The 24,999-nt window shown below is 40.0% G+C and overlaps 1 protein-coding gene across 1 annotated transcript; it reads left to right on the plus strand.

Moving 5' to 3' along the window:
* The first annotated feature begins 5,214 nt into the window (after window positions 1-5,214).
* Window positions 5,215-22,190, plus strand: LOC310929630 (suppressor of tumorigenicity 7 protein-like). Its single transcript, XM_083892446.1, has 15 exons — window positions 5,215-5,400; window positions 5,738-5,820; window positions 7,803-7,962; window positions 8,049-8,103; window positions 8,387-8,502; window positions 8,604-8,682; window positions 9,454-9,542; window positions 9,693-9,793; window positions 9,907-10,021; window positions 10,764-10,836; window positions 10,933-11,035; window positions 18,979-19,129; window positions 19,481-19,573; window positions 19,677-19,816; window positions 21,966-22,190. Exons 1-15 carry the CDS (start codon window positions 5,232-5,234, stop codon window positions 22,059-22,061), a joined length of 1,623 nt encoding a protein of 540 aa, XP_083748572.1. The 5' UTR covers window positions 5,215-5,231; the 3' UTR covers window positions 22,062-22,190.
* The last annotated feature ends 2,809 nt before the right edge of the window (window positions 22,191-24,999 follow it).

Here is a 24,999-nt window from a genome sequence, read left to right on the forward strand (position 1 = left end):
GGAGACTTAAACCACAGAGAGCCCAGTTGCAGTTGTGCTTCTTTCACATGCTTTCACGCAAACCTCATAAGACCACGAGGACTCGTGCTCTTTCAATGAAACGGAAAAAAGGGGTTTTTAAATAAACGCTGGAAATCACTGAGTCATTGTCATTGTATCTGTGCTTTAGTGTTACTGTTGTGACGAGAATAAAACTGCACATTGCTTTTAACCACAGTTATGTTAAGGGACATGTTATGCAAAATACATTTTTTCATCATATTTACATTATATTTGGGACTCTGGAGGCCCTATCAGTTGGCAAAGTGTGAAAAAAAAGATGACTCACTCATGTTTTTATGGTCCTAACTCTATATGTACAGACATGTCATTGTTACGTCACAATACGCTAAATTCCTGGAATTGTTGTCTCGCCGTGCTCCGCTTTGTCCACAAAACACGCGAGAGTGCCGGCGAGAGCAACGGTATCCGAAAACCGGCATGTCCGCGAAGTGTTCTATTCTTGCAGCACAGAGTTCTACACAAACTTCCAGCCTCAGAGGATTTATCTGTCCAGTGGATACATGTTATATATGACGGCAATGTGCCTGCGCGAGCCTGCAAATTATCACTTTTCCAAATGCTAACTGCTGTGGCTAATGTCATTTCCTGTTACTTTTTTAAGGTGGACCTTTAAGGTGGACCTAAAGAGATACCACTAAACGGAGTGTTCTGAACAGGGCTGTTTTGGCAGGGTGATTGAACTGCCGTGGTGCTTCATCCTTATGGTATTTTGGGGTATAATATGGCATATGTCCCATTTAGTTTATTAGTTTATTAGTCCAACCACCATTTTAATATCTAATTGACTGTTGAATGGATGCGCAGACGTTCACAGAAAACTCTTTTCCTAAAAGTGTTTCACTACAGTTATCGTAGAAACAAAAGCTAACTCAGTCACAAAAGAGAAACACATAGAACAAAAGTATACATTCACTGGGAAATTATTTTTTTTACCAGGAAAAGAGGATGATTCATAATTCAAAAGAGCTTGGAAAAATATTCAAATGACTCACGAATGAGCCACGTTTGGTGTTCGGCCATCCTCCGCACTAATTTTAGCCACATTTGTGTGTAATTTCAGGGCAGTGGTGGTGTTGTGACAGGTGTGCGCTAACATCTGCAAACTACTAAATTTAAACTTAAATTCACCCTCTGACATGGTTACAGTGTCCGTGCAAAACAAGAGAATAAAACAAAGAGAATAAAAATGTGATGAGTCAGAAAACTGTGATTTTAGTGATGTGTTTATTTATTTATTGTCATAATTACTTTCTGCTGTGTGAGTATCGTGTTTCTGTTGTTTAATCACTTGTGTCCTGCTGTATGGGCTGTACTTATTTTTTGCATGCTTGAATTATGGAGCAGGGCTTTTTATATATATATATATATATATATATATATATATATATATTATTATTTATTGACTTTTATCTGCTTCCTCAAGACTGACACATAAAACAAATATCCTGCTGAGTTGAGATAATAAGACGGTTTCCAAACCGAAAAAAAAAAAAGGAAAATGGAGAAAAATAACACAGGGGCAAGAAAAAAAAAGCAAAGAATGGGACAAAAGCACCTTGACTTATAATGACATCACACATACACACACGCAGTATAAACACACGCAGCATTAACACTGAAAATGCACAATTTGCTCTCTCTGTCTGCAGTGTTTTATGTTGCATAGACTTTCATAGCTCTGTGCTGTTTGCACTCAAACATTATTTAACACATTTGTCTAAGTGCAGCATCACATTTCAAGTACTCTCACACACACACACACACACACACACACACACACACACACACACACTGCTGGTGTTCACTCACAGTACCTGCGGGTTTTGTCAGTGCAGCTCAACTTTTATTTTATTGTTACTAAAAATAATGTTCGAGCAGCAGAGTGGTGTGTGTGTGTGTGTGTGTGTGTGAGAGAGAGAGAGAGAGAGAGAGGGAGACTGCATGAAGGTAATTCATATGTATTATTCATGTCTGCCTCTTCCATTTATACTTACAGTTGGCTTGAGTTGTACACAATGAAAAAGCTAGTGTACACACATGCTGCTGCTCTTCATTCACTGATAATCACGGTTCGTGTGGTTAAAATACAATAAACGCTATTAAAGTACAATTATATCTGTGCATGGGCTATAATATATAGAGGATTATTAAAAAAAAAAAAAAAAAGATAAATGTGAAGTTACATGCCATCCTCCTCCCCGGCACAGTGGATATCAGTCTTTATGGCGGTTGTAAAGCGACAACAGAACACGTCCATTTGTCCATTTACAGAGGAAAAGGTTGAGAAGTTAATCTCTATTTCTGCCTGTGTGGAGGAAGTCTTTTTTCTTTTTTTCTTTTTTTTCTCTTCTGTGGCAACATTGTTTTCAGATGTGGTCAAACGGCACGGTCTCCCGAAAAACACAGAACACACGTTTTCTGAAAATGAAGTGTTTTTAGAGAAATGAGTTGTGGGGTGGCGGGGGGGCGGGGGGGGAGTCCCTTCACGGAGACAAGTAATATAAACTCACAGAGAGAAAGCAGTGTGGGAGACGAGAACCAGTTTCAGAAAGTTTAAAGTTTTCCATCAGGGCAGAGACCACCACAATTACAGAGGTGAAAAAAAACACAGTCGATGTACATTTTCAGTGTAATATTGAGAGAAGAGTTTATTACACATTAAAAGTACATTATAACCTCTGCTCAAGTGTTCATCAACACACAAATATATATATATATACTTTTTGGGCTTGTAAATCCTCTAAACAGTTGTATTTTGCGAACAATATGATCAACAGCACAGCTGGTGGTTTCAGTCTGTAAAGCGCAGCATCTTAAGTAATAATGAGAGCGAGAAAATGCAGTGCAGTTTAAGTGAAAACGCTGATTAATTATGTATGATTAGACGACTCTTAAAAGCGCCGGGTGGAGAAAGAAGAAAGAAACTACATAAACAGAACATGCACAGTCCAGAATGGCCGGATGGATGCCAGATGTGAAACTGCAAATGAACCTTAAGTACACAGGTGACTGCGGAGTGATGAGCGACGTCGCTTCTGCTTGGCTGACCACAATTGTGTGTGTGTGTGTGTGTGTGTGTGTGTGATTGCACAAATGCATTTAAAAGTCAACTAAATAAAGGTTCCAATCACTGATTTAAGTGTGTGATTATAGTGCACATCTAAAAAAACTGTATTTGACTTCTGTTGACATTCAGCCAGTAAAAGTGGTGGAGTGTACATATAAGATAACAGTTATCTCAATATATTCCTGGAGGGCACATGTATGTTTTATTATAGCATGAGTCACCGAGCAGAGGTCATTTGAAAATATCCTTTTAGCTACAAATACATTCAGTCGCGCTCTACACTCTGGAAAACTTCTACAAACCTGTCTTGCACCTGTCCCTCTCTTCTTCTTCTTCTTCTTCTTCTTCTTCTTCTTCTTCTTCTTCTTCTTCCTCCTCGCTGTCAGAGGCATCGTGCATGTTTTCACCTCTAAAGTGATTGTGCCTGATTTATATGACAGGCCTTTAACCCTGCGTGAGCTTGTCCAACAGCATCAGACAAAATTCATCCAAGGGCACGTGTGAGGAGGACCAGATCTGGCTCTCTGTCATTCACTGGCTCTAACCTTCAACCAGAACATATTATTCCAACAAATCATGCTTATTTCTGCACTGCTCTGGAAGTCAGAGTCTGTCACTCATGGTGAGGAGTGCTGCAGGTTGTACGCCAGCCTGTATCTTTCTGAGCAACAATCCCAATAACCTATTTATTTTCAACTAATTAAATGTGGGTGTGTATTTATATATGTAAATGGGTCGTTTGAATAAAAGCAGCGTTGAATGATCTGATAAAAGAGTAAAAATGTAATCACTCATGATGAGTTGAGAAATACCAATGAGTGCTGTCGCCACCTGCAGTCAGAGAATGGCATAAGTTTGGAAGGGCATTATGGTGTAAGGGCTCCACTTAGTGGTCATAAATAGTACTGCATGCTACAGTGGGTGGAGGCCAGATCTGATGATGGTTTCTGGCTGCAGTTTCACCATGTTTATGCCCGATCAGACTACATAAGGAGATTGGAGAAAGGCATTTTAACTCAAATATAGAATCAATATCACTTGAATAATTCAAAGTAATAATCAGTAGTCGTGAGAAAGGTGTAGCCCAATTAAAAGGGCTATGACATGTGTACATAATATATACTAGACAGATATTTTAAGTATCAAAAGTACAATAATTAATAATGGCCCTCAAACTAGAAAAACCTAATTACCCATGTTATTTTATTTATAAAATGCACCATAGTCAGCGATACAAACACATCTTTTTTTCAACGGGACAATTATTTATCAAACTGTGTCTGGAACAAACTTTTCCTATTCAAATTTGTATTTTTGGATGTTATTTATTTATTTATGTATTTGTTTATTTCCACACAAACTAAAGACAATAATCTCTGCCAAATCAAACACGCGGACATAGCCGTTTCTTGCTATGCGAATGCATGGGGCCTCCAGGCCAGCAGGGGGCCCCCCACAAAGCTGAATGTTCAACCTCATCTGAGCAGAATTAAAATGACCTGTCTCATATGTTTATAAAATTCATTATATGCCTAAAAAAATCAATATAAGATATGATTAAAATAAGATGTGGCTGGTGTTTTTGTGGCATAATTAAGTCAAAATCATTGGACTGCATCACGCAGTCCGACAAACAGGTACGATTCCCGTTAGTGAGGATATTAAACTATGGAGAGATTCCATAGGATAATTTATTTTTGATGACATAACAATGTTTGCCATTAACAAAATAGGGCCCCCCAAACAGCATCTTGCATAGGCCCCCCACAAAGCTAGAAACGCCCCTGCCTGCGGGTCATCCGCTGTGGTGACGCCAAGAGAGGGAGAGAAACAGGTAAAAAGAAAGAAAAACTGTCACTGTACAGAAAACAAGAAATAACGTATATGATAAAGATAAATATTTTCTTTAAATAGACTCATTTACAAAACACATGCATTCATATTTAACTTAAGTGCAGTATTCGTGGACCAAAACAATAGCAAAATGATATCTTAGCATTTTTGTAGCCTCCGGAAAAGATTTCTCTCGCACACAGAACTTTCAAAATAAAGGTCCCTCCGTGGTCACGTGACTCTTCTGTTTACAGACATCCGGAGAATCATGGAGGACACCGCTGGCAGTAATCCTCAATCTCTCGGATTTACAGAGAAATTAAAGTCGTGGCTCTCCTGGTCATGGACGTACGTGTGCTTCATTTGGTTCGGCATGGTGCTGATCATGATCTACGTGCTGTGGAGTCCGCTGAAACTGCAGGAGTCTCTTACCTCAGGTGAATGAACGCGGCTGCTAGCTAGCTATTGTTAGCCTCCGGGTGTCTGGTCTTTAGCAGGCAGGAAACGGGAGCTTGCTGCTAATTGACAACAGCTCGTTTTCGGAACCATTTGAACGATTCTGCGCTCATAAATAATTGAACGGTTTGTTTTTTTAACAACGCTGTTTGTTGGTAAGACGCGATGTTTTATTAGAATGTGCTGTTAGCCGCTGTGGGTTTGGATGTACGAGCTGCTGTAACTCGGTTGTTATTTTTCTGTTGCACGGTGTTTGGCAGAGGAAACTAATAACCACTCTGACTGCGCTGATGACACTTGACTATTTTGTTCTTTCAGCCTCGGTGTTTTTAAACACACTGACTCCTAAGTTCTACGTGGCTCTCACTGGAACCTCTTCTCTCATCTCTGGACTCATCCTTGTAAGTTATCACCTGAATTCTGGACTATTACACATCCTGTAAATGTGATAATAACACTCTCTATTTAAAATGTCACTTATATCTATTATATCTATTATATATGTCACTTTTGTAGTCTCGATGACCACATTACACTGCACAACACTACTCACTCATTCATTCATACAGTGAATCTACACCTGCAGCACCTTTTCTGTCATAAACCTGTCATACTCATTCACACACACGTGACTAGGTGTGGGTCAAAATGTCCATTTAATTGCTATATTGTCATCCTTTCCTCATGCAATACCATAATCAATACACCTAATTTAACAAATGAAGTCGCTCTAAAGTAAACAGTCAGTGCCAGTTTCATTCACTACTAATGAATGAGGGGAAATCTGGACAGGGATTTACTGCGAGATGCTGTGAATAAATAGAGAAATCCTGCCCTTTTAAATTTTCACGGACGTTTTGTTTTCTTCGTGTAGACAGATATCGTGTTCTATCGCTATACGATTGTCCTGCAATATATTGATTATCGCAGGATCGCCGTATCGTGATATTATCGGTATTGTGAACCTTGTATCGCGCATTGTATCGTATTGAGAGGTATCCTGCGATTCCCACCCCTAATGACGACACAACATGACATTCGCAACCATTCCCTCATTCATTCATTCATAGTGCATCTACGTCACATGTGTCAAACTCAAGGCCTGGGGGCCAGATGTGGCCCGCCACGTCATTATATGTGGCCCGCGAGTGATTAATTGGTCTTAATCTGTGTTAAAATAGGTCGATGCTGCTTTCAGGCGTGCGTTGACCGTAAACTACATTTCCCACAATGCACGACGAGTGCGTTACCCGTAAAAGTGACGGCATCCCGCCACGAGATCGCAGTGTATCATTGTATATGTAACGAGTGAACTTGAGATTGAGACTTTGATCGCACCAGAATGTGCCACAACCAAAAAACGATGATTCAGTGAAATCTAGCTTTATTGTGGCTGAAGAAATCGCCTGTGGCTTCAAAGTCTTTTTCTGAGGGTGTGTTTTTGAAGCAGTGCATGCTGAAGGTGTGTGAGCAGGTTCTGCCCTGACCAGATACAGACTTTTAAGACTGTTAGTTTGTCAAGAAACACCAACACGGATTGGGTTACATCTATAATGCATCATATTTGTAACTTGAATAAGTAATAAATAAAGAAGAAAGTTATTTAGCAATATGTTACAGAGTAGTTTGGTTTACATTTGGTAACGTTTAGTTACATTTATTCTGTATGACAATTACATCTGGCCCTTTGAGGGTAACCATATGAGGATAACCAAATGAGTTTGACACCCCTGATCTACATGCACATTCTAAAAGTGCATTTTGCTTACTCTACCATCTGCACCGACGTACCCTGACTTTAAAAAAAGGCTGACAATTGTCTCGTCTGGAGACCGCTCCATGTGCTTGAAATACAGTTTTGCCACTCACTCATTTACAGTCACACTCATCTACTGTATAGCACTTTTTTTTTCTATCACACATCATTCACACTCTGTGGAGCCACAGCTGCCCACGATGACAGGATAGCAGGTGGCGTTGATGCTGCCACGTGACGCCTTTTAAAGAGAGAGACTGTGGAGTTTGTTCTCCATCATCACTCACATTGAGACTGGGTTTGAATCTATTTCTCTATTTATGTCTCCTGAAAATACAATACACATTCTTCACAATTCTGACTCCTGAGATTAGAAACTTGAATGAAGTGTAAAGTCTATTAAATGTGAATTAAATATTGGAATTTATCACAACTAAGGACATAAATTCAAGCCCTTTGTCTTGTGGTCTTGTTCCTATACCCGAGAGAAGAACACAAGTTGAATGAATCACATTTATTTATTATTTATTTAGTCAATAAGATGGACATAAAAAATTAAGAAACCATTTCTTAAACTTATCTTGGATGAAATATGTCTCATTGTCCCGTTATATGTCCTCCCCACAGATATTTGAGTGGTGGTATTTCCGTAAATACGGGACCTCCTTCATCGAGCAAGTGTCCGTGAGCCACCTGCGTCCTCTCCTGGGAGGAGTCGAGAGCAGCTCCACGACCGGGCTTTTCTCATCAGTTAACGGAGAGGCGGAACCAAGACCCAGTGTTTCAGGTAAATGCAAACTATATCACAGCAATGTTACTGTCAATATGACAATATGACTAACACTAATGACAACGTCTTCTGTTTTGTTTAAGAGTGTAAGGTGTGGAGGAATCCTCTCAATCTGTTCAGAGGAGCTGAATACAACAGGTGCGTCTGTGGTTTGTGTGCAACATTGTGTATTCATCTACATAAAGAAACTTTACATTCATTTATAAAGTCAACGTTAACCTATGTAGCACAACTGTAGTTGACCAAAAAACATAATTGTAAATAAGTGTAAGCTGTATAAAATGGAATTAATAGAACAGAAAAATGCCAGTGAGGAGAAGAATGTGAAGGGACAAGCTGTGTCTTGGGGTGGAAGAAAGATTAATTTAGTTTTAAATGATTCAATGGGCTTGAGTTTTGTATTTTACTCTGTGCACGACAGGTACACCTGGGTAACAGGGAAGGAACCCTTGACGTACTATGACATGAATCTGTCCGCTCAAGACCATCAGACGTTCTTCACGGGAGACACGCAGCAGTTAAAACCAGAAGACGCTGGTGAGTTTTATCCATTTAACATTTGTACATTTGTTTGACTTTATGTTTTAACCCCTGGGAAAAAAAACAAAAAAAAACATGATTTCATCGTCTGGTTGCAGTGATGCAGAAAGCCTGGAGAGAGAGAAATCCTCAAGCCAGGATCAGAGCAGCTTACCAGGCCATAGAAATGAACCATGAGTGAGTCCTGCTTTTACACGCTTACACTTTATAGACTGCTGGAATAGTATATGCTGTTTTAAATACATTAAAGGGGACATATTATCCACAACAGTTCAATCACCCTGCCGAAACAGCCCTGTTCAGAATGCTCATTTTAGTAGTATCACCTTAGGTCCACCTTAAAAAAAGAAAAAAGTAAAACAAAACTTAAGGGACAGGAAATGACATCAGCCACAGAGGCTACTGGGAGCTAACAGCAGTTAACATTTGGAAAAGTGATCATTTGCAGGCTCTAGCAGGCACACTGCCGTCATAACATATATCCACTGGACAGATAAATCCTCCGAGGCTGGAAGTTTGTGTAGAACTCTGTGCTGCACTGTGGAGACAAGAATAGAACACTTCGTGGACTTCCGGTTTTCGGATACCGTTGCCCTTGTCTGCGCTCTCGCGTGTTTTACGGACAAAGCGAAGCACCGCGAGACAACAATTCCGGGAATTTAGCGCATTGTGACGTCTGAATGAGTGTGGAAGTCAACATGCCGTGTTTTATCTCCTGTACTTAGACTAAGGTGGACCACAAAAACATGAGTGAGTCATCTGATAGGGCCTCCAGACTCCCAAATATAAGGATTTAAATTATTTAAAAAGTTGATTTTGCATATGTCCCCTTTAATATTAGCATTTAACTGCTAATTTATCTGTGCTTTTGATTGCCTACTTTGTGGTAAAGGTTTTGAAGTTCTTTCACAAACAACTGTTGTCGTCTGTCTTTTGTGAATTGTGTAGATGCGCCGCAGCGTACGTTCTTTTAGCAGAGGAAGAAGCCACAACTATCACAGAAGCCGAACGCCTCTTCAAAAAAGCTTTAATTATTGGTAAATAATGGTTTCCATTATGTGATATTCACAGTTAGCATTAGCATTATGGTAGCTAAGTAACTTTTAAGTAAGTTGTTTTATTATAGTTTTATATACCTCTTGACTGGAGTGTTTTATTTATTTGATATTTTTGCTTGTTCTTCACAGCTGGAAAAGATATCAACTTACTGGTGTACATTAAACGCAGACTGGCAATGTGTGCGCGCAAGCTAGGGCGAATTAAAGAAGCTGTGAAAATGATGAGAGATGTGAGTTTCTGTTTGAAATGACTACTACTGTAACTACTAATTTATCTTGCTTGTCAATCTCTTGCAACTGAGTAACCCACACATATACGTGTATACCTTGTATCACTTTACAGTTAATGAAGGAGTTCCCATTACTAGGAATGTTAAATATCCACGAAAACCTCTTGGAGGCATTACTAGAGCTTCAGGCGTACGCTGACGTCCAAGCAGTCCTCGCCAAATACGATGGTAAGTATAAAAAATATATAATATTAAATATTTAATCCTTAAGATAACACAATGTGATTTTGCTAGATGTGCTTTCATATATATATGTGTATATATATGTATATATATATACCCCCTAGTCAAGAAGGACTCTTTATTATGGGTGGAAGCATTTAATTTGAAAATACTATTGTCAGATAAAGATGTTCTACATTCAGAAGCTCAGAATTCATACTCGATCTACTCCATCACAATCTAAAAACATGCACCAGGAAGCAGATTCTCTCCACTGCTGTTGACGGCTTCATTTTGAGAAAGTACTACTCTGAGACAACAACAGTCAACTACTAAGGAAGCTTTTCATTCACAGATGATTAGTGGCCCCAAAAACACCTAGCTAATGTAAATAGTATGTATATCTCGGGCAGAAGTTTTGCATTTTTTATTAAAGAAAACAAAGTAACGTGGGTTAACCTGGCAGTTAATCGGTCTTTATCTGTCTCTATAGATAAGTCACACACTGTGTTCTTATCGTCTCACCACACTTGCATAGTGCAAGATCAGCGTTTAAGATAGTCCTTTATTCTTTTCAGGTGCAGAGAGGGAATGTAGTCCACCCTGTTAGACTCAGTTACCCATCAGAATTAAAAATAAATTTATAGAATTTTTTTTTAAGGTTGAAAAAGTTGCACAGCATTGTTTTAAATCAAAATACTGTACCTGGATGACTTATGTCCTAATGATTATATTCTTCTTTTTGTAGACATCAGCTTGCCAAAATCAGCCACTATATGTTACACATCTGCTCTGTTGAAAGCACGGGCTGTGTCAGATAAGTATGTTCTCCTTCTGGTTTGCAAAGTTAACTGCTGAATTAGACGATGTGTTTAGCTTCAGTAACACTTGATGTGTGTGTGTGTGTGTTGCCACAGGTTCTCTCCAGAGGCAGCGTCCAGGCGGGGACTAAGCACAGCGGAGATGAACGCCGTGGAGGCCATTCACAGAGCTGTGGAGTTCAATCCACATGTGCCAAAGGTCAGTAAATAGAATACACTTGTGAAGTGCAGCTGTATGTAGATTTACCAGCTTTTTTCTCAAATAAATAGTAGTCTGAACACACCAGGATCCTGCGACTACCAGACACACAAGGACCAAACATGTAAAGTAGGCAGACAGATAAACCTGTTCATATAGAGCAGCCAGATATGTTATTTACTGGCTCCCCTGCAGGTGTCAGTATACATCATACAGATGTTAAGAACAACTTATTTATTCATAGTTTCAGTTGTTGAAACTCTTTGAATTTCTTCCTCTTTGTAGTTGTTTCTGGTTTAAATAATTTACAGTTTGCTGTTATAGTTGCTTTTTAAAAGAAACACAATATGTCAAATAAAAGGTTTATGTTGTATTTCAACATCCGACTACTACTGGAAATATGCATGCATATTTTAGTGGTATTTTTACTTGTATAAATACTTGTAATTATTAGAGGTATATTAGGGCACTTTACTGGATACCGCTCCAGGCTTTTTTCACATTAGTTCCCATATTCCCAGGATTGGATGTCACACATCAAATAGCTATGGCTCAGTTTTGTCCTAGTTTAGCCTTTGTAGTGAGATGGTGTTTTATCTCCATGGACTCCTTTTTAGTGTGTGGGGATGTTTTGTACACATTAGCCAGCTTTTGATTTTAAAGTGTGGCCCTCATCTTCAATTTTCTCTTCCAACCGTTCCCTCCGCGTCCCACCCAGAGGCGACCATCCCCTCCCTTCCCCTCCCCTCTCATCACGTACCCTCATCCTGTTTCTTACTCTCTCATACTCCCTCATTCTCTCTCAGACACTGTTTGAGCTGATATGTCCATCTATGTCCCATCTATGACATGGGATCTAAATTGTGTTACCTTTCATGTAAGACTCCTGTCCTCGGTTAGTGTGGCAGCACACACAGCTGGTATTCAGACATACAGTACATACAGGGGTGTGAGAGCCAGTCGCTGGTGTTGAGACTCTTGAGTGCTTTGGTAGAGTTTTATTTGGCAGGCTTTTAGGATTATTTAAAGCTAGGGTCTGTAAATTCTGTCTGAAAAACCCTTTTATATTATTGAAATCCTCTTCATGTCCCAATGGCCATCAGTAAAGTCGTCTGAAACACTGCTAAATTGTCTGTGTCACTCGCAATAATAAAATAGACATCATTTCATTCAGTTGGTACTTGAGTTTTGTATGATAAACTGTATGTGTTGAAACTTTTACTTGTTCAATACCTGTTGACCCACATAACGCTGGTGGTGATGGATTGAGAAGGTTTGATTTGTTTTACTGAGCCATCAGTCTTAGATTAACCTTTGATACAGCAAGGGAGGCGTGATATTATCGGCACAATATCGGTAATTGGCCTTATTGGCTTTAAAATGATACAATAAAGTATTATTGGATATCAGCAAACACGCCTTCTGATATGGCTATTGGCGGCTACCTTTTTGACTTCTATGCTTCGACACCTTCTACTTGATAATCTTAATTTCACTACAGAGAAGTCTAAATGACCTCTTCAGTTGGGCACACGGAAAAACACACACAAACACTTCTGATAGATCAGATATCGGCAGAAAGTCCAATATTGTGCCCCTACGTACAGTTAATCATAATATGGGTTAGATTGATTTAATTTATCAGAGTTCTTCTTCTGGATTAGGAAACTCTTGCCCTTCAGAAAGAATGTCTGTCTCGATTACAGTTGTAGAGTCTTATATGTTAGACGATGGTTGCACTGTGCAGGTTACAGGTGTGAAAAAGTGTGTAACAGAGAGTGCTTTGAGTTTAATGCTAACACAGTCACATTTAATATTCTCACCATAGGTGAGACATAGGTGCCTTATGTTGTGGACATTTCACTCTTTATATGCACTCTATGGCTCTCAATGGGAAACTGTGAACATTCTTCAGCAGGTGCAGTTTCATAGATAAGTGAATAAACATCACCAGTGAAACAATATGTGTGTGGGTGTGTTTTAAAGCTTATTTTTATTAATATCATGCATGCAAGGCTATGTCACATGAGCACATTCAAACAATGTGTAATGTGTGAGTACACACACGCATATTTCAATCGCACATCTGTTTAAGTGCAAACCGTCCTCCTCCTCCTCCCTAATTACTTCTTTCCCTTTACCAACTCTCCATGTTGTTCCCATTTCTTTCCTCTTCCCATTTTGCTCCCTTCACATTTTCCTCTCCTCGTCGTCTTCTCGTCCTCCTCTATTTATTCTCCTCTCCTCGACCTCCTCCCTTTTCTCCATCTGTCTCTCCGTTCCAGTCAGCTCCCCCCCCCCCCCCACCAGCCAGTGGTTAAGAGATTGACAGTTCCTGGGTAGCTGATCAAATGTTCCTGCTACCTGAATCTGCTTCACATTTGCATTTGCTGTGCTTCCCCCGTTGCGGGAGCAGTCGCGGCGAAACCGATCCCATCTACTTTTACCAGTTTGCGCCACTTTAAAAGGCAGTTCTCTCATCTCACCTCATTCTGGTTGACATGTTCTCGTCTTGATTGCCTGTCAAGACCCAGAGGCGCGGGCCGTCTCTTGGTTTTACGTCTGAAATTGGCTTTTTGGTTTGTGATTTCTGACAGAGCAGCGGTCCTGGGTTTGTTGTGAATGAAGATGAATGAGGTTTGATTCGGAGTCGGTTGCAGTCGCTGGTTGCAGCAACTCCTGAGTACAAAATTCCTAAACCCAATATCTATCTGTCTTTATGTTCCCTCACTGTAAATGTGAGGAACTCTTACAGAGCAGCTACAGAACTGACGTCTTTGTTGTCGGCGTGTCCCAATATGAGAGGCGAAGTTCCGCAGATTAGAATCAGAAGGCACATTATGAGTTATGCTCTGGGCTTATGACTGCCCAGGGTTAAAAGGAGAACACATGAAACTCAATCCCTTCATCAAAGAGGCGAGAGGGAGCAGAGACGCAGACTAAAGAGCGAGGGAGGGGAGGGGAGAGCAGCACAGAAGACTGAAGTGTCACCATTTCTAATGCCATGGCATGCAAAGGAAGGACAGCTGAGCAGCGCGTCTCTCCCTAAATGGTTAATCTTAACGCACCAGAGGACCAGAGTACAGTGTCCTCTCATTATCAGCAACCGACTCCTGGAGGGAGAGCGTTTAACTGTGAAATGTCCACGTTTGCACCCTGATCGAAAGTAAAGTTTATGATCGGTCCACAAATGAAGCTCATTAGTCGGCTCTCTGTGCATATCCTACCATAGTGAAGGGTAAAATTAATGACATTTTACACTTTAGATTAGAGAACACATATTCAGCATTAACTAGGTGCTTACTAACATGCATATAAGTAGCATACTAGTGCTTTATTAGTAAATATTAAGCACATATTAACACCTTATGTGGGAAAACTACTTTTTCATGTTGTAATAGAGGTAGAATAAGGTTATGTAGAATAATGTGTTAATATGTGCTTAATTATTACTAATAAAGGGCTACTATGCAACTTATATATGTTAAGTAAGTAAGCACCAAGTTAAAGGTGCCATATTTAAGAATGTGGCCAAAAACAGTTACTACATTCAAATTCAAAATACTGAGGTCTTTTGGGTTTCATTTTCTGACGAAACTAGCAACCCGTGGTTGCTCGGCAGCTGAGACTCTACTGACTGCAATGATTGGTAGAAGGCGGTAGGTGGCGCCACATGCCAAAACATGATTTCAAAACATAAACATGATTTGTAGTCTGCAAAAGATGTAAATAATTTGGATGTAGTGTTGTTGTTGGTGAGTTCAGTTTGTTATATGAACATTATTCCTGAGTCTCTGTGACATATTAGGAGGATTTTATGGCCAGTTGCTTTAAATTTATTACATAATGCACCTTTAATGGTTAATATGTTGGTGATGGTTTCTCTGCTTAAAAGGGCCGTTGAGGAAAGGGGGAAGATGGTAAAAGATTTGTGTGGAGAATAAACAAGACTGGAATGGTGAGGAAGAAGAAGAAGAAGGCAGACAAGATGAGGGGTGTCTGCTGGAGCAGAGAGAGCTGGGCTTTAACTGAGTCTGACAGGAGAAGTGAGGAGGGCAAAACAAACATATTCTTCTGGTCGTCGCTAGCTACACCGAGCATCGTAATGACTACAGAGGGGTGTAAGGTTAGAGAAGAGAAGAAGATGAAGGCAGAATTGTCTGATGGTATTGTGTGAAGAAGAAGAAGAAAATAGGGGAAAAGGGGCCTCTCACCTCTTACCTGTGGTTTACTAAGGATGCAATGGTCAATGAATAATATCATTATTTGTTTGTTTTGTAGCTTTTACTTAAAGAAATGTTTGTATTCAGAATAACTAACTTGTTTTCTGTCAGCCATTTACACTATTAATTCATACTTTGATAATTTCAACTTTATGAAATAATCGTTAGTACTATTTGGACTTTTTAGTCTCTTATTCAACTACCACTATTTTAAAAATGTTATTTATTTTATAAATTCATCTTATTTGCTGATAGACCTACGATGGTCTGGACCCATTTAAATCAGTGCATCTCTAAGCTTTTCCTATGAGGCAGAATATATGAACATAGCGTTTCATTAAAAAAAAAGTAATCTGTCCATTATTTTCATGTTCATTTTATTAATCTGATTATTAATCGTTTGGTCCAGAAAATGTCAGAAAATGTTAATCAGTTTTTGTCAAACCTGGAAATGATGTTCTTTGTTCTCGAATGTCTTGTTTTTGTCCACAAACCAAAAGGATTCAGTTTTTAATGATTGCTTTGTTATGAGGAGCAAAGAAACGAAGGAAACATTCACATGTAAGAAGCTATCAATCAGAAATCTTGTTTTAATTATGGAAAAGGCTTAAAATCGAGTAATCGATATTCAAAATAGTAGACGATTAATTTAGTAATCGATTAATTATTGATGAATTGTTTCAGCTTGATGTTGTTGTGTCGGGTAATGGCTTACACCAGAAATTAGGCAGAATCCTTTACCACCTGTACATATTGTAATCTGTGTCAGATTCCCTCTTCCCTGTGTTCCACTTAAAGACACGTATGAGGAGAAAAAATTGTGGATCACAGTTAGAACTACAAAAGCACTCGGAGAGCGCAGACCTCCGCCAAGGCAGCTCAGCCCCGAACAAAATAGCTATTGAAAATAGTGATAGGGTCTACGGATCACGCCCAAAATGTAATCACTTGTTCCTGGTCCCATTGCGGATTTCCTGAGAATTTCATCCAAATCCGTCCGTGACTTTTCGAGTTATGTTGCTAACAAACAAACAAACTCAAACATGGACCTCCTTGGCGGAGGTCAGTGAGTGTTTGGGAAGATGGTGATGGTGAAGCAGGTTTGTTTGAGGTGAAGAGAATGAGAGACTGGGGGGGGGAGACGGATCACCTGTCACTGTAGGTTAGCAGTAACAGACATTTTAAGGGGGGGGGGGGGGGGGGGGGGGGGAAGGAGGATGAGCAGTTTGCAGAGCATGGACAGGCTTGTGATCATGGGGTGAGACTGGAGACAGAGGACAAGGCAGGGGGAGTACGGGTGAAGCAGCATGGTCTGGCTGGCTGGGCTGAGCCTGTGACCATGGAAAGGATTAGACAGGATTAGCTCTGGGGTAACCTTCCCAAAGTGTCATTCTGAGATCCAGAGCGCTGTGATGCCGGCCGCCTGGGAATCCAAGCCCGGCACCCACCACCCCCCCCCCCCCCCTTTCCAGCCCTGCACATGGGTTTTTGTTACACGTGGACTCCTAACCACCGTGGACACCGCAGATGTAGATCACACAGAGACAGGTTCATCAAAGTCACCGTGCGTCCACTGTGACGATACGGCGATGATAACAAAGCTCACTATTCTCACGTTTGTTATTTCTGAGTCTATACATTTAACATCTGAAGCGACAGTGAACCCGACTGACTCACTGGGACAACCTAACACAGTAGGGAATGAGAGGCGGGGCCCAGTCTGGGATGTTACACATTCATGGAATGAATGTACTACACTGTAACAATAACACACACACACACACACGCACAGAGAGAGCTTTGGAAAGCTTTTCCCTCCCACCTTGAACAATTGCAAAATAACACTCTCAACAAATACCTCGCGTGGAGAAAAAAAAAAGTGTTTTCAGTCCTCGGGGAGCGAGCCGGAGGGAATTGCACAATATGATCGAGTCGAGTCAAGTGTTGATGGAGACAGACGGAGAAAAAAAACGTGAATGAAACCATTAAAAGCAGCTTGAAGTGATTTGTGACTCCAAGGGAAAGATTTTTTTTGTTTTTTTTTTGTTTAAACCCAAACAATGCAATTTAGGCTCATGTCTGAATAAATTATACTTTCACTGACAAATAAACTTAGGTCCTTTTCCCTGCCGGCTTTTGAAAACGCAAAGGGATTTAAATATTCATAGATATTTTGTGTGTAAACTGAGGCGGGGAAAAAAAGGCGGTGTGTGTTCATTGTAGTGCCGTGATTCATTTTAACACATATTTTTAATCATCATTTCACCCACTGATTATTTTCTCCATTAAACTGTGTGTGTGTGAAGCAAACAGAGTTTCTCCTCTTCACAAGTTATTTATATCAGAAAATAGTAAGTAAATTTGAAAAAAATGTGTCTTACCATGATGCAAAAACATGCAACATGTGCTGTGTATGTGTACTAGGTTTGACTCTTTGCATTTACATTTATTTTCTGTACAAACGCTGACTCACTGTGATATTCACAGCTGCTTTGGTTCCAATTTAGCGTGCACACGCTTTAGTGGGGACCAAAGCAGGTGAACGTCGTTTCTCTACGTCTTTGTGGAACAGGACGTTTGATACTGGTTTGTTTAAAGGTGCCATATGTAAGAATGTGGCCAAAAACGGTTACTACATTCAAATTCAAAATACTGAGCAGCTGAGACTCTACTGACTGCAATGATTGGTAGACGGCGGTAGGTGGCGCCACATGCCAAAACATGGTTACAAAACATAAACATGATTTGCAGTCTGCAAAACATTTTTTTTTAATGCAAATATTTTGTCTGTACTGTTGTTGTTGGTGAGTTCAGTTTGTTATATAAACATTATTCCTGAGTCTCTGTGACATATTAGGAGGATTTTATGGCCAGTTGCTTCAGATTTATTACATAATGCAACTTTAAATTAATATTCGTTACAAACGCTGACAAACGGCGACGTTTACCTGCTTTGGTCCACACTAAATCGTGTACACGTGTTAGTGTATTTCTTCGCCTCCAGCATTTCAGGGCAAGTTTTAAGGGGTTAGTAATAGGGGTGGGGGGGGGGGGGGATTGATTCACATAAGAATCACGATTCTAATCGTCCACAATTCTGAATCGATTCATGAACTTAAAAACCACACAAAACACCAGTTTGTGTTATTTGTGTACATATTATTTTTGTCACTTCTGGGAGAAAAGGGCAGCTAGCCTAAGCTTTTATTTATGCAAGTTATTTTTTTTTGTACAGTAAGTAAGTTTTTATTTGTTTTGAATGAATAAATGTTAACATTTATCTTAGGTTTGCTTTTGTGAGATCACATTATCACATTATCTTATACAAACTGTATTGTTTTGATGCCATTATTTGCCTTAAGACACTATGCATTGTATACATTTTTGAATCGAAAATCGATTTTGAATCGAATCGAATTCATCGAACAGATAACTTGTTTTTATGTAAGATGAACTGATTAACTGTCAGTTATTTACTTGTCTTTTATCAAAGTAGTAGCAGATTTGATTTTTATAGTCAATTACTCATCAATTACTAATTGACTAATGTATTATTTGTTGCAGTTAAGTCCCTAATTTGACACGCAATACTTGTGTATTTGACTTCCCTTCCTGCTGTTCATTCTTCACTGATGCCAAAAGTACAGCTGTACCAGTCTGCTCTGCTCTGCTCTGACATCCAGGTTTTGAGTGCATGTGTCTTTCTCTTCCTGTCGTCAGTACTTACTAGAGATGAAGAGTTTGATCCTGCCTCCAGAGCACATCCTGAAGAGAGGTGACAGCGAGGCGGTGGCGTACGCGTTCTTTCACCTGCAGCACTGGAAGAGGGCGGAGGGAGCGTTAAACCTATTACACTGCACCTGGGAGGGCAGTGAGTATTATTCCTGTCTCTGTTCTTCAGTCACTATTTTTTGCTTTCTTAATTGTAAGAAATGTATTTATTTATGGCAGATGGTTGTGTGTTAAAGTAACTCTTGATAAAAATGACCTTTGTTCTGTTCTTATGGAGTGTGTTCTTGTTTTAATGCAGTAAGGTGATAAAAAAAGCCATAAATAAAATACATTCTTATTAGTATCATTATAACTCTCACACTTTATCATAACATGTACAGAAAATATGGCTTCTACATGTTAAAGTGTCAAGTATTAAGCATGACCCTGAAGCTCTTATACCTGGAATGGAGCCACATCTGTCACATCTGCTCCTTTTGTGTGTTTGCAGCCTTCCGGATAATTCCTTACCCTCTGGAGAAGGGTCACCTGTTTTACCCTTACCCAGGATGCACAGAAACAGCAGATAGGGAACTACTGCCCTGTAAATACACCGGCCTTTTTTTTTTTTTAATTAATTGTGTCTCGTCACAATTGAAACCTAATCTCACTTTTAAAATGTCTCGACGTTCTCGTCTCTGCCGCAGCTTTTCACGAGGTGTCCGTGTACCCGAAAAAAGAGCTTCCCTTCTTCATCCTCTTCACAGCAGGCCTTTGCTCCTTCACTGCCATACTGGCCATGCTCACACATCAGTTCCCCGAGCTCATGGGTGTCTTTGCCAAAGCAGTAAGTACTGGAACTAAACCTCTTATCTTTATTATTTGGTGTTTACACTACCGTTCAAAAGTTTTTTTTTTTTTTTTTTTAAGGAAAATCACTTTTTTTCAATGAATATAACATTAAATGAATCAGAAATACACTCTATACATTGTTAATGTGGTAAACGACTATTCTAGCTGCAAAATGTCTGGTTTTTAATGGAATATGTACATAGGTGTATAGAGGCCCATTTCCAGTGTTCTAATGGTACATTGTGTTTGCTAATCGCGTTAGAAGACTATTGGATGATTAGAAAACCCTTGTGCAATGATGTTAGCACAGCTGAAAACAGTTTTGCTGGTTCTTTGACAAAAGCAAAATTTGAAAAATCATTATGTCTTATCTTGTCAATGTCTTGACTATATTTTCTATTCATTTTGCAACTCTTTTGATGAATAAAAGTATGAGTTTTAATGGAAAACACAAAAAGTGTATAGGTGACCCCAAACTTTTGAAAAAGTCTTAAAAAGGTATTGAAATGAACTTCAGGATTCCTGCTTATACTCTGTAGAATCTAAAATGCTGTAGAAGTGCTGTGTGAAAACCACCACTTTGACAAAAAAAAAAGCATTGTTTTTTGGCCATTCTGTTTTTTTTTGTTTTTTTTAAACTTCTTTTTATTATTTGCAGAGAACAATCACAAATGCAGAATACAGAAGAATGTTACCATACAACAATAGGGTAGAATCTGCAAAAAAAGAAGACAAAATAATCCCATCCCCCCCTCCCCTTTTCGGTACACTCCCCCAGCACATAACAGAAAAAAAAAATTGAGATAAACAGAGTGTGGAAAGACAGCTTTAAATGAAAAAGAAAACAAACAAATAAATAAAGAAAAAATAAAACATTTTAAATGAGCAAGATGAAACGTATCATTAAGTGACCTTAGCGTACAATGTTATATTAATTTACCCATTCAGTCTGGTTTAAATGTAGATTGCGTGTCATTCACTAGGACAAAAAAAGGGCTCCAAATCCTGTCAAACCTTCCCGATTGTCCACGAAGTGACCACCAAATTTTTTCAAGTCCTAGAAAGTGTAGGACATCCTTAAGCCACTGCGTATGTGTGGGAGGTGGAACAGATTTCCATCTCAATAGAATTAACCTTCGGGCAAGAAGGGTGGTGAAGGCCAAGGTATCTTTTTGCGAGGAGGAGAGGCTGAGTGGGGGTAGCACAGCCCCAAAAAAAGCCGTAAATGGATTTGGAGAAATTGTTACACCTGTAATTGTAGATAGGGTGGAGAATATTTCTTGCCAGTATTTAGAGAGATGTGGGCTTGGCCATTCTGTTTTAACAGGTCCTGCAAAAACAAGACTTACAAGCATCTCGTGTTCTTCTTTTTGTTTTGAGTAAAAAAAAAAAAATAATGAGTAGGATTTTTACAGCAGGGCAGAGTCTGGTCTTTATAACAGGTAACGGAATGTGTTAGGAACAAAGAGGTCATCACTTTCTTCTGGGGTGAAAAACAATTCTCGGAAAGAAAATCCAAGCTAGACGTGGCAGGAGTAGCGCTTGTGGTCGTCTGCTTTGACTTTATTTATGGACACCAGACATGTATAGAAGTCGACTATGTTTCATATATTAAATAGGATTAGGGGAACGCTTGATTTGCTCCGGGTCTGGGCCCCGGGATGATACGTCCACTTTTAAAACTATTAAAGTGTCAAGTGCATCAAGCAACACCTGACGTAGTTTCTGTGAGAGACAATAATACAGTCGTATTTTAAAGGACATCGTAGTGTAGCTGGGGAACGTAAATCACTAACATGTGCATATTATGCACACGGTGTATGGTGTTGTATATATGCTGTGTGTCGCAGATCTTAATCTAACTTGTCTCGCTTGTTCCCGAAAACCCTCTTGTGCTTTTCCAGCGTTTCTAATGTTGCATCTTGAAGGACAATAGGACAAGGAGTCAACCCCTTTTCCCCCCCTTTCCTTTCCATTCTTTTACCGTAGTCTTTGAGACGGAATATATAACGTTGTTTCTGTGAACTCGTGAACTTGGTACCTTTTTTTTGTGGATGTCACATAATAAGTGTTTTTCTTTCTTTTTCTATAAGAGGTTTTTCCTGGCACACGAAAGGCTCATTCTGCTTTTTCTCCCCTCGCAGTTCTTCAGCACACTCTTTGCACCCCTGGGTTTTTTCGCGGACAAGATGGAAAGCTTCATGCCGTCCAGTTTTTGGCACCAGCTGACTCGGATCTGACCCCCGACTCGCAGTCACACACGCACACACACACACACAAAACACACACACACACACACACACCAATACCACTCCAAACCCTCAGACAAAAAGTGTTTGCTCTCCTGTCTTCAGCATTACTGTCCACTTGCCGCGCCGTTACTGATTACGTTGGCTGAGGTTGTATCAACATGGCAATACCACTCTTAAGATGCTCTCCCACACTTTGTCCCAGCAGCCCGACTTTTTCCAAGAACACATTTTTAAATGGGATCATTTATTACAGGCGCAATCCAAAACAAATTGTTGCATTCCACGCAAACCTCTTATCGCTGAAATTTTTCGGCGCGTTTAGAACGCCGTTCCGACAGAGAGCGCTCGTCTATTTGTTTACAATATAAAATGAAATCGTGACTAAACGGAAAAAAAAAAAATGTTTTATGGTCCGGAGTTGTATTCGGGATATGGGGAACTTGCGTATCCTGTACCATCCAGCTGGGCATTTAAAAGTCAGCGAGAGCTCCTAAAAAAACCAGAGCTGTGATTTACAGCCGTGGAGTGGCTGCAGTGTATACAACACCTCCACAGTTTAACAGTTGTTGCCATGGCGTGACACCGCAGCACTATATCACTGGGGCAACCTCCAGGCCCTTTGCAACATGGAAATGTGCACGGGATCAGCACTGGTCACTGTAAAAGGCCTCTCGTGGCATCACTCATGTGTTTTTATTAGAACCCACAGACTGTTTGCAGAAATGACAGCAGGCCACGACCACGCGGCTCCGTCAGTGTAACGTACCTGCACTAAGATAGCAGCGATTCTAAAATATGCTGCGTCACAGTTTTTAAAGTTTGAGCTCTTTTTCTACCCCGAGTAGCATTTATGAACGGCTAATCAGATCAACAGACAAAAAAAGTCATTATTTTAATCGTCTGTACAAAAACAGGTCTTTGTCTGTGTCCCAGAAATGAATCGGTTGCTTCTCTACATCCATATTCTCCACAACGGTTCATTATTTATCTCTCTAATTAGAAAAAAAAATGACTTTACATTATGTTACCTGGTAGTTTTTACACACGGTAGGCAGCTAAGGTAATGTACAGCTAATGCCTCAGGGTGAAATATGAGCGACATCTTTTCACGGCAAACACAAAAAAGTGATAATGGAAGTGCCTTTTACACCACATCGCACTAATGACAACCGAGCAACTGACCTGCAGCACCGATTTCAAGTAAAAAAAAAAAAAATAAATGCAATAAAAGGCAGCTCAAATTTAAAAAAAAAATCCAGTGTCCAAACTTTGACTTTGCTGCTGCTCAAAAATCCCACTAAACATGAACTGTGTGCGTACATGCTGAAGACGGGAGAATGATTGAGTAACTGTTACTACCCTCAAATGAGTTCTAAAGTAAAAAAACTCACAATAAATGACTCTGTTAGTGCAAATCACACGTGTGACGACAATTTCTTTCGTTTTGTTCTTGAGATCAGACATGGTATTGTTTCACAAGAGGCTTTATTTAAAGGACTCGTATCATAACCTATTTCTACAAGTTAACCTAGTACCCTGGTGTCCTAATGAACATGTCTGTGACATGCTTTGGTCAAAATACCTTAATGATGAAGCACCACAGCAGTTCAATCACCCTGTCAAAACAGCCCTGTTCAGAACACTCAGTTTGGTTGTAGGTCCCCCTTAAAAGTCGACCTTAAAAAGTAAAACGAAACTTAATGGACAGGAAATGACATCAGCCACAGAGGCTACTGGGAGCTAACAGCAGTTAGCATTTAGAAAAGTGATCATTTGCAGACTCTAGCAGGCACATTGCCGTCATATATAACATGTATCCACTGGACAGATAAATCCTCTGAGGCTGGACGTTTGTGTAGAACTCTGTGCTGCACTGTGGAGCCAAGAATAGAACTTTTTCTGGCCTCCGGTTTTCGGATACCGTTGCCCTCCGTCTTTTTTACGGACAAAGCGGAGCTCCGCGAGACAACAATTCCAGGAATTTGGCCCATTGTGACGTCACAATGAGCGCAGAAGTCAACATTGCGTGTTTTAGCTCCTGTACTTAGACTTAGGAGGACCACAAAAACATGAGTGAGTCATCTTTTTTCACACTTTGCCGACTGATAGCCTCCCAAATATAAGGATTTAAATGATTATAAAGTTGCTTTTGCATAATATGTTCCCTTTAATAAACGGACCGCTCCGATTCGACTTTAGGCGTGTTTACGGCGCTAAAGGAGCTAATGGAGCTAACTGGTAAACGGTGCCACGGCACAAAAAACTGTTACTTTAGAGACTCATTTTAACAATCGGGAGTCACGTAAGCATGACGACACGCGCGTCTTACAGACTTAAAAATGTAACCGCATGAATTTTGAGATTTCAGTTACAATAAGTCAGAATACTCTTTAATCTCAGAATTTGTGCCGTTTTATTTGATTTACTTTTACACGCGATCCTATTCCTCTTCCGTACAAATGTAAAACTCTGGGTTTTTTTCAGGTATGCGTGGACATGAGTGCTCGCTCAAGAGAACGATTTTTCAACATAAATCAAAAGATATAAATACTGCACTTTGGTGAGGCGAAAAGTCATCTAATCTTTTGAAATCACCTCTGCATTGATATGGACACGGTGTCCTGTTCAAGGACAAACTCCTCCTCCTCCTCCTCCTCCTCCCTCTTGCCATTGTGCTATTGCTGCTCCTGGACTATATATAAAGCTGAGAGCCATCATGCCCATCATTATGATTATACCTCTCTCTTTCTCTCTCTCTCTCTCTCTGTCCGACAGCACCGGCAGATGGTTTACTTGGCATGTTCCCAATGAACCACTAGTGCCATAATCATACTCCATACACTCGAAGCTTAAGTGGCGAGCAGCGGTAATGAAAATCGCTGCTGGAGTACGGCTGACAGGTGCTCGAGTGTTTGATGTCGGCGTC

This window comes from Microchirus variegatus (assembly GCF_963457635.1).
Source record: "Microchirus variegatus genome assembly, chromosome: 7".
NCBI classification, from domain to species: domain Eukaryota; kingdom Metazoa; phylum Chordata; class Actinopteri; order Pleuronectiformes; family Soleidae; genus Microchirus; species Microchirus variegatus.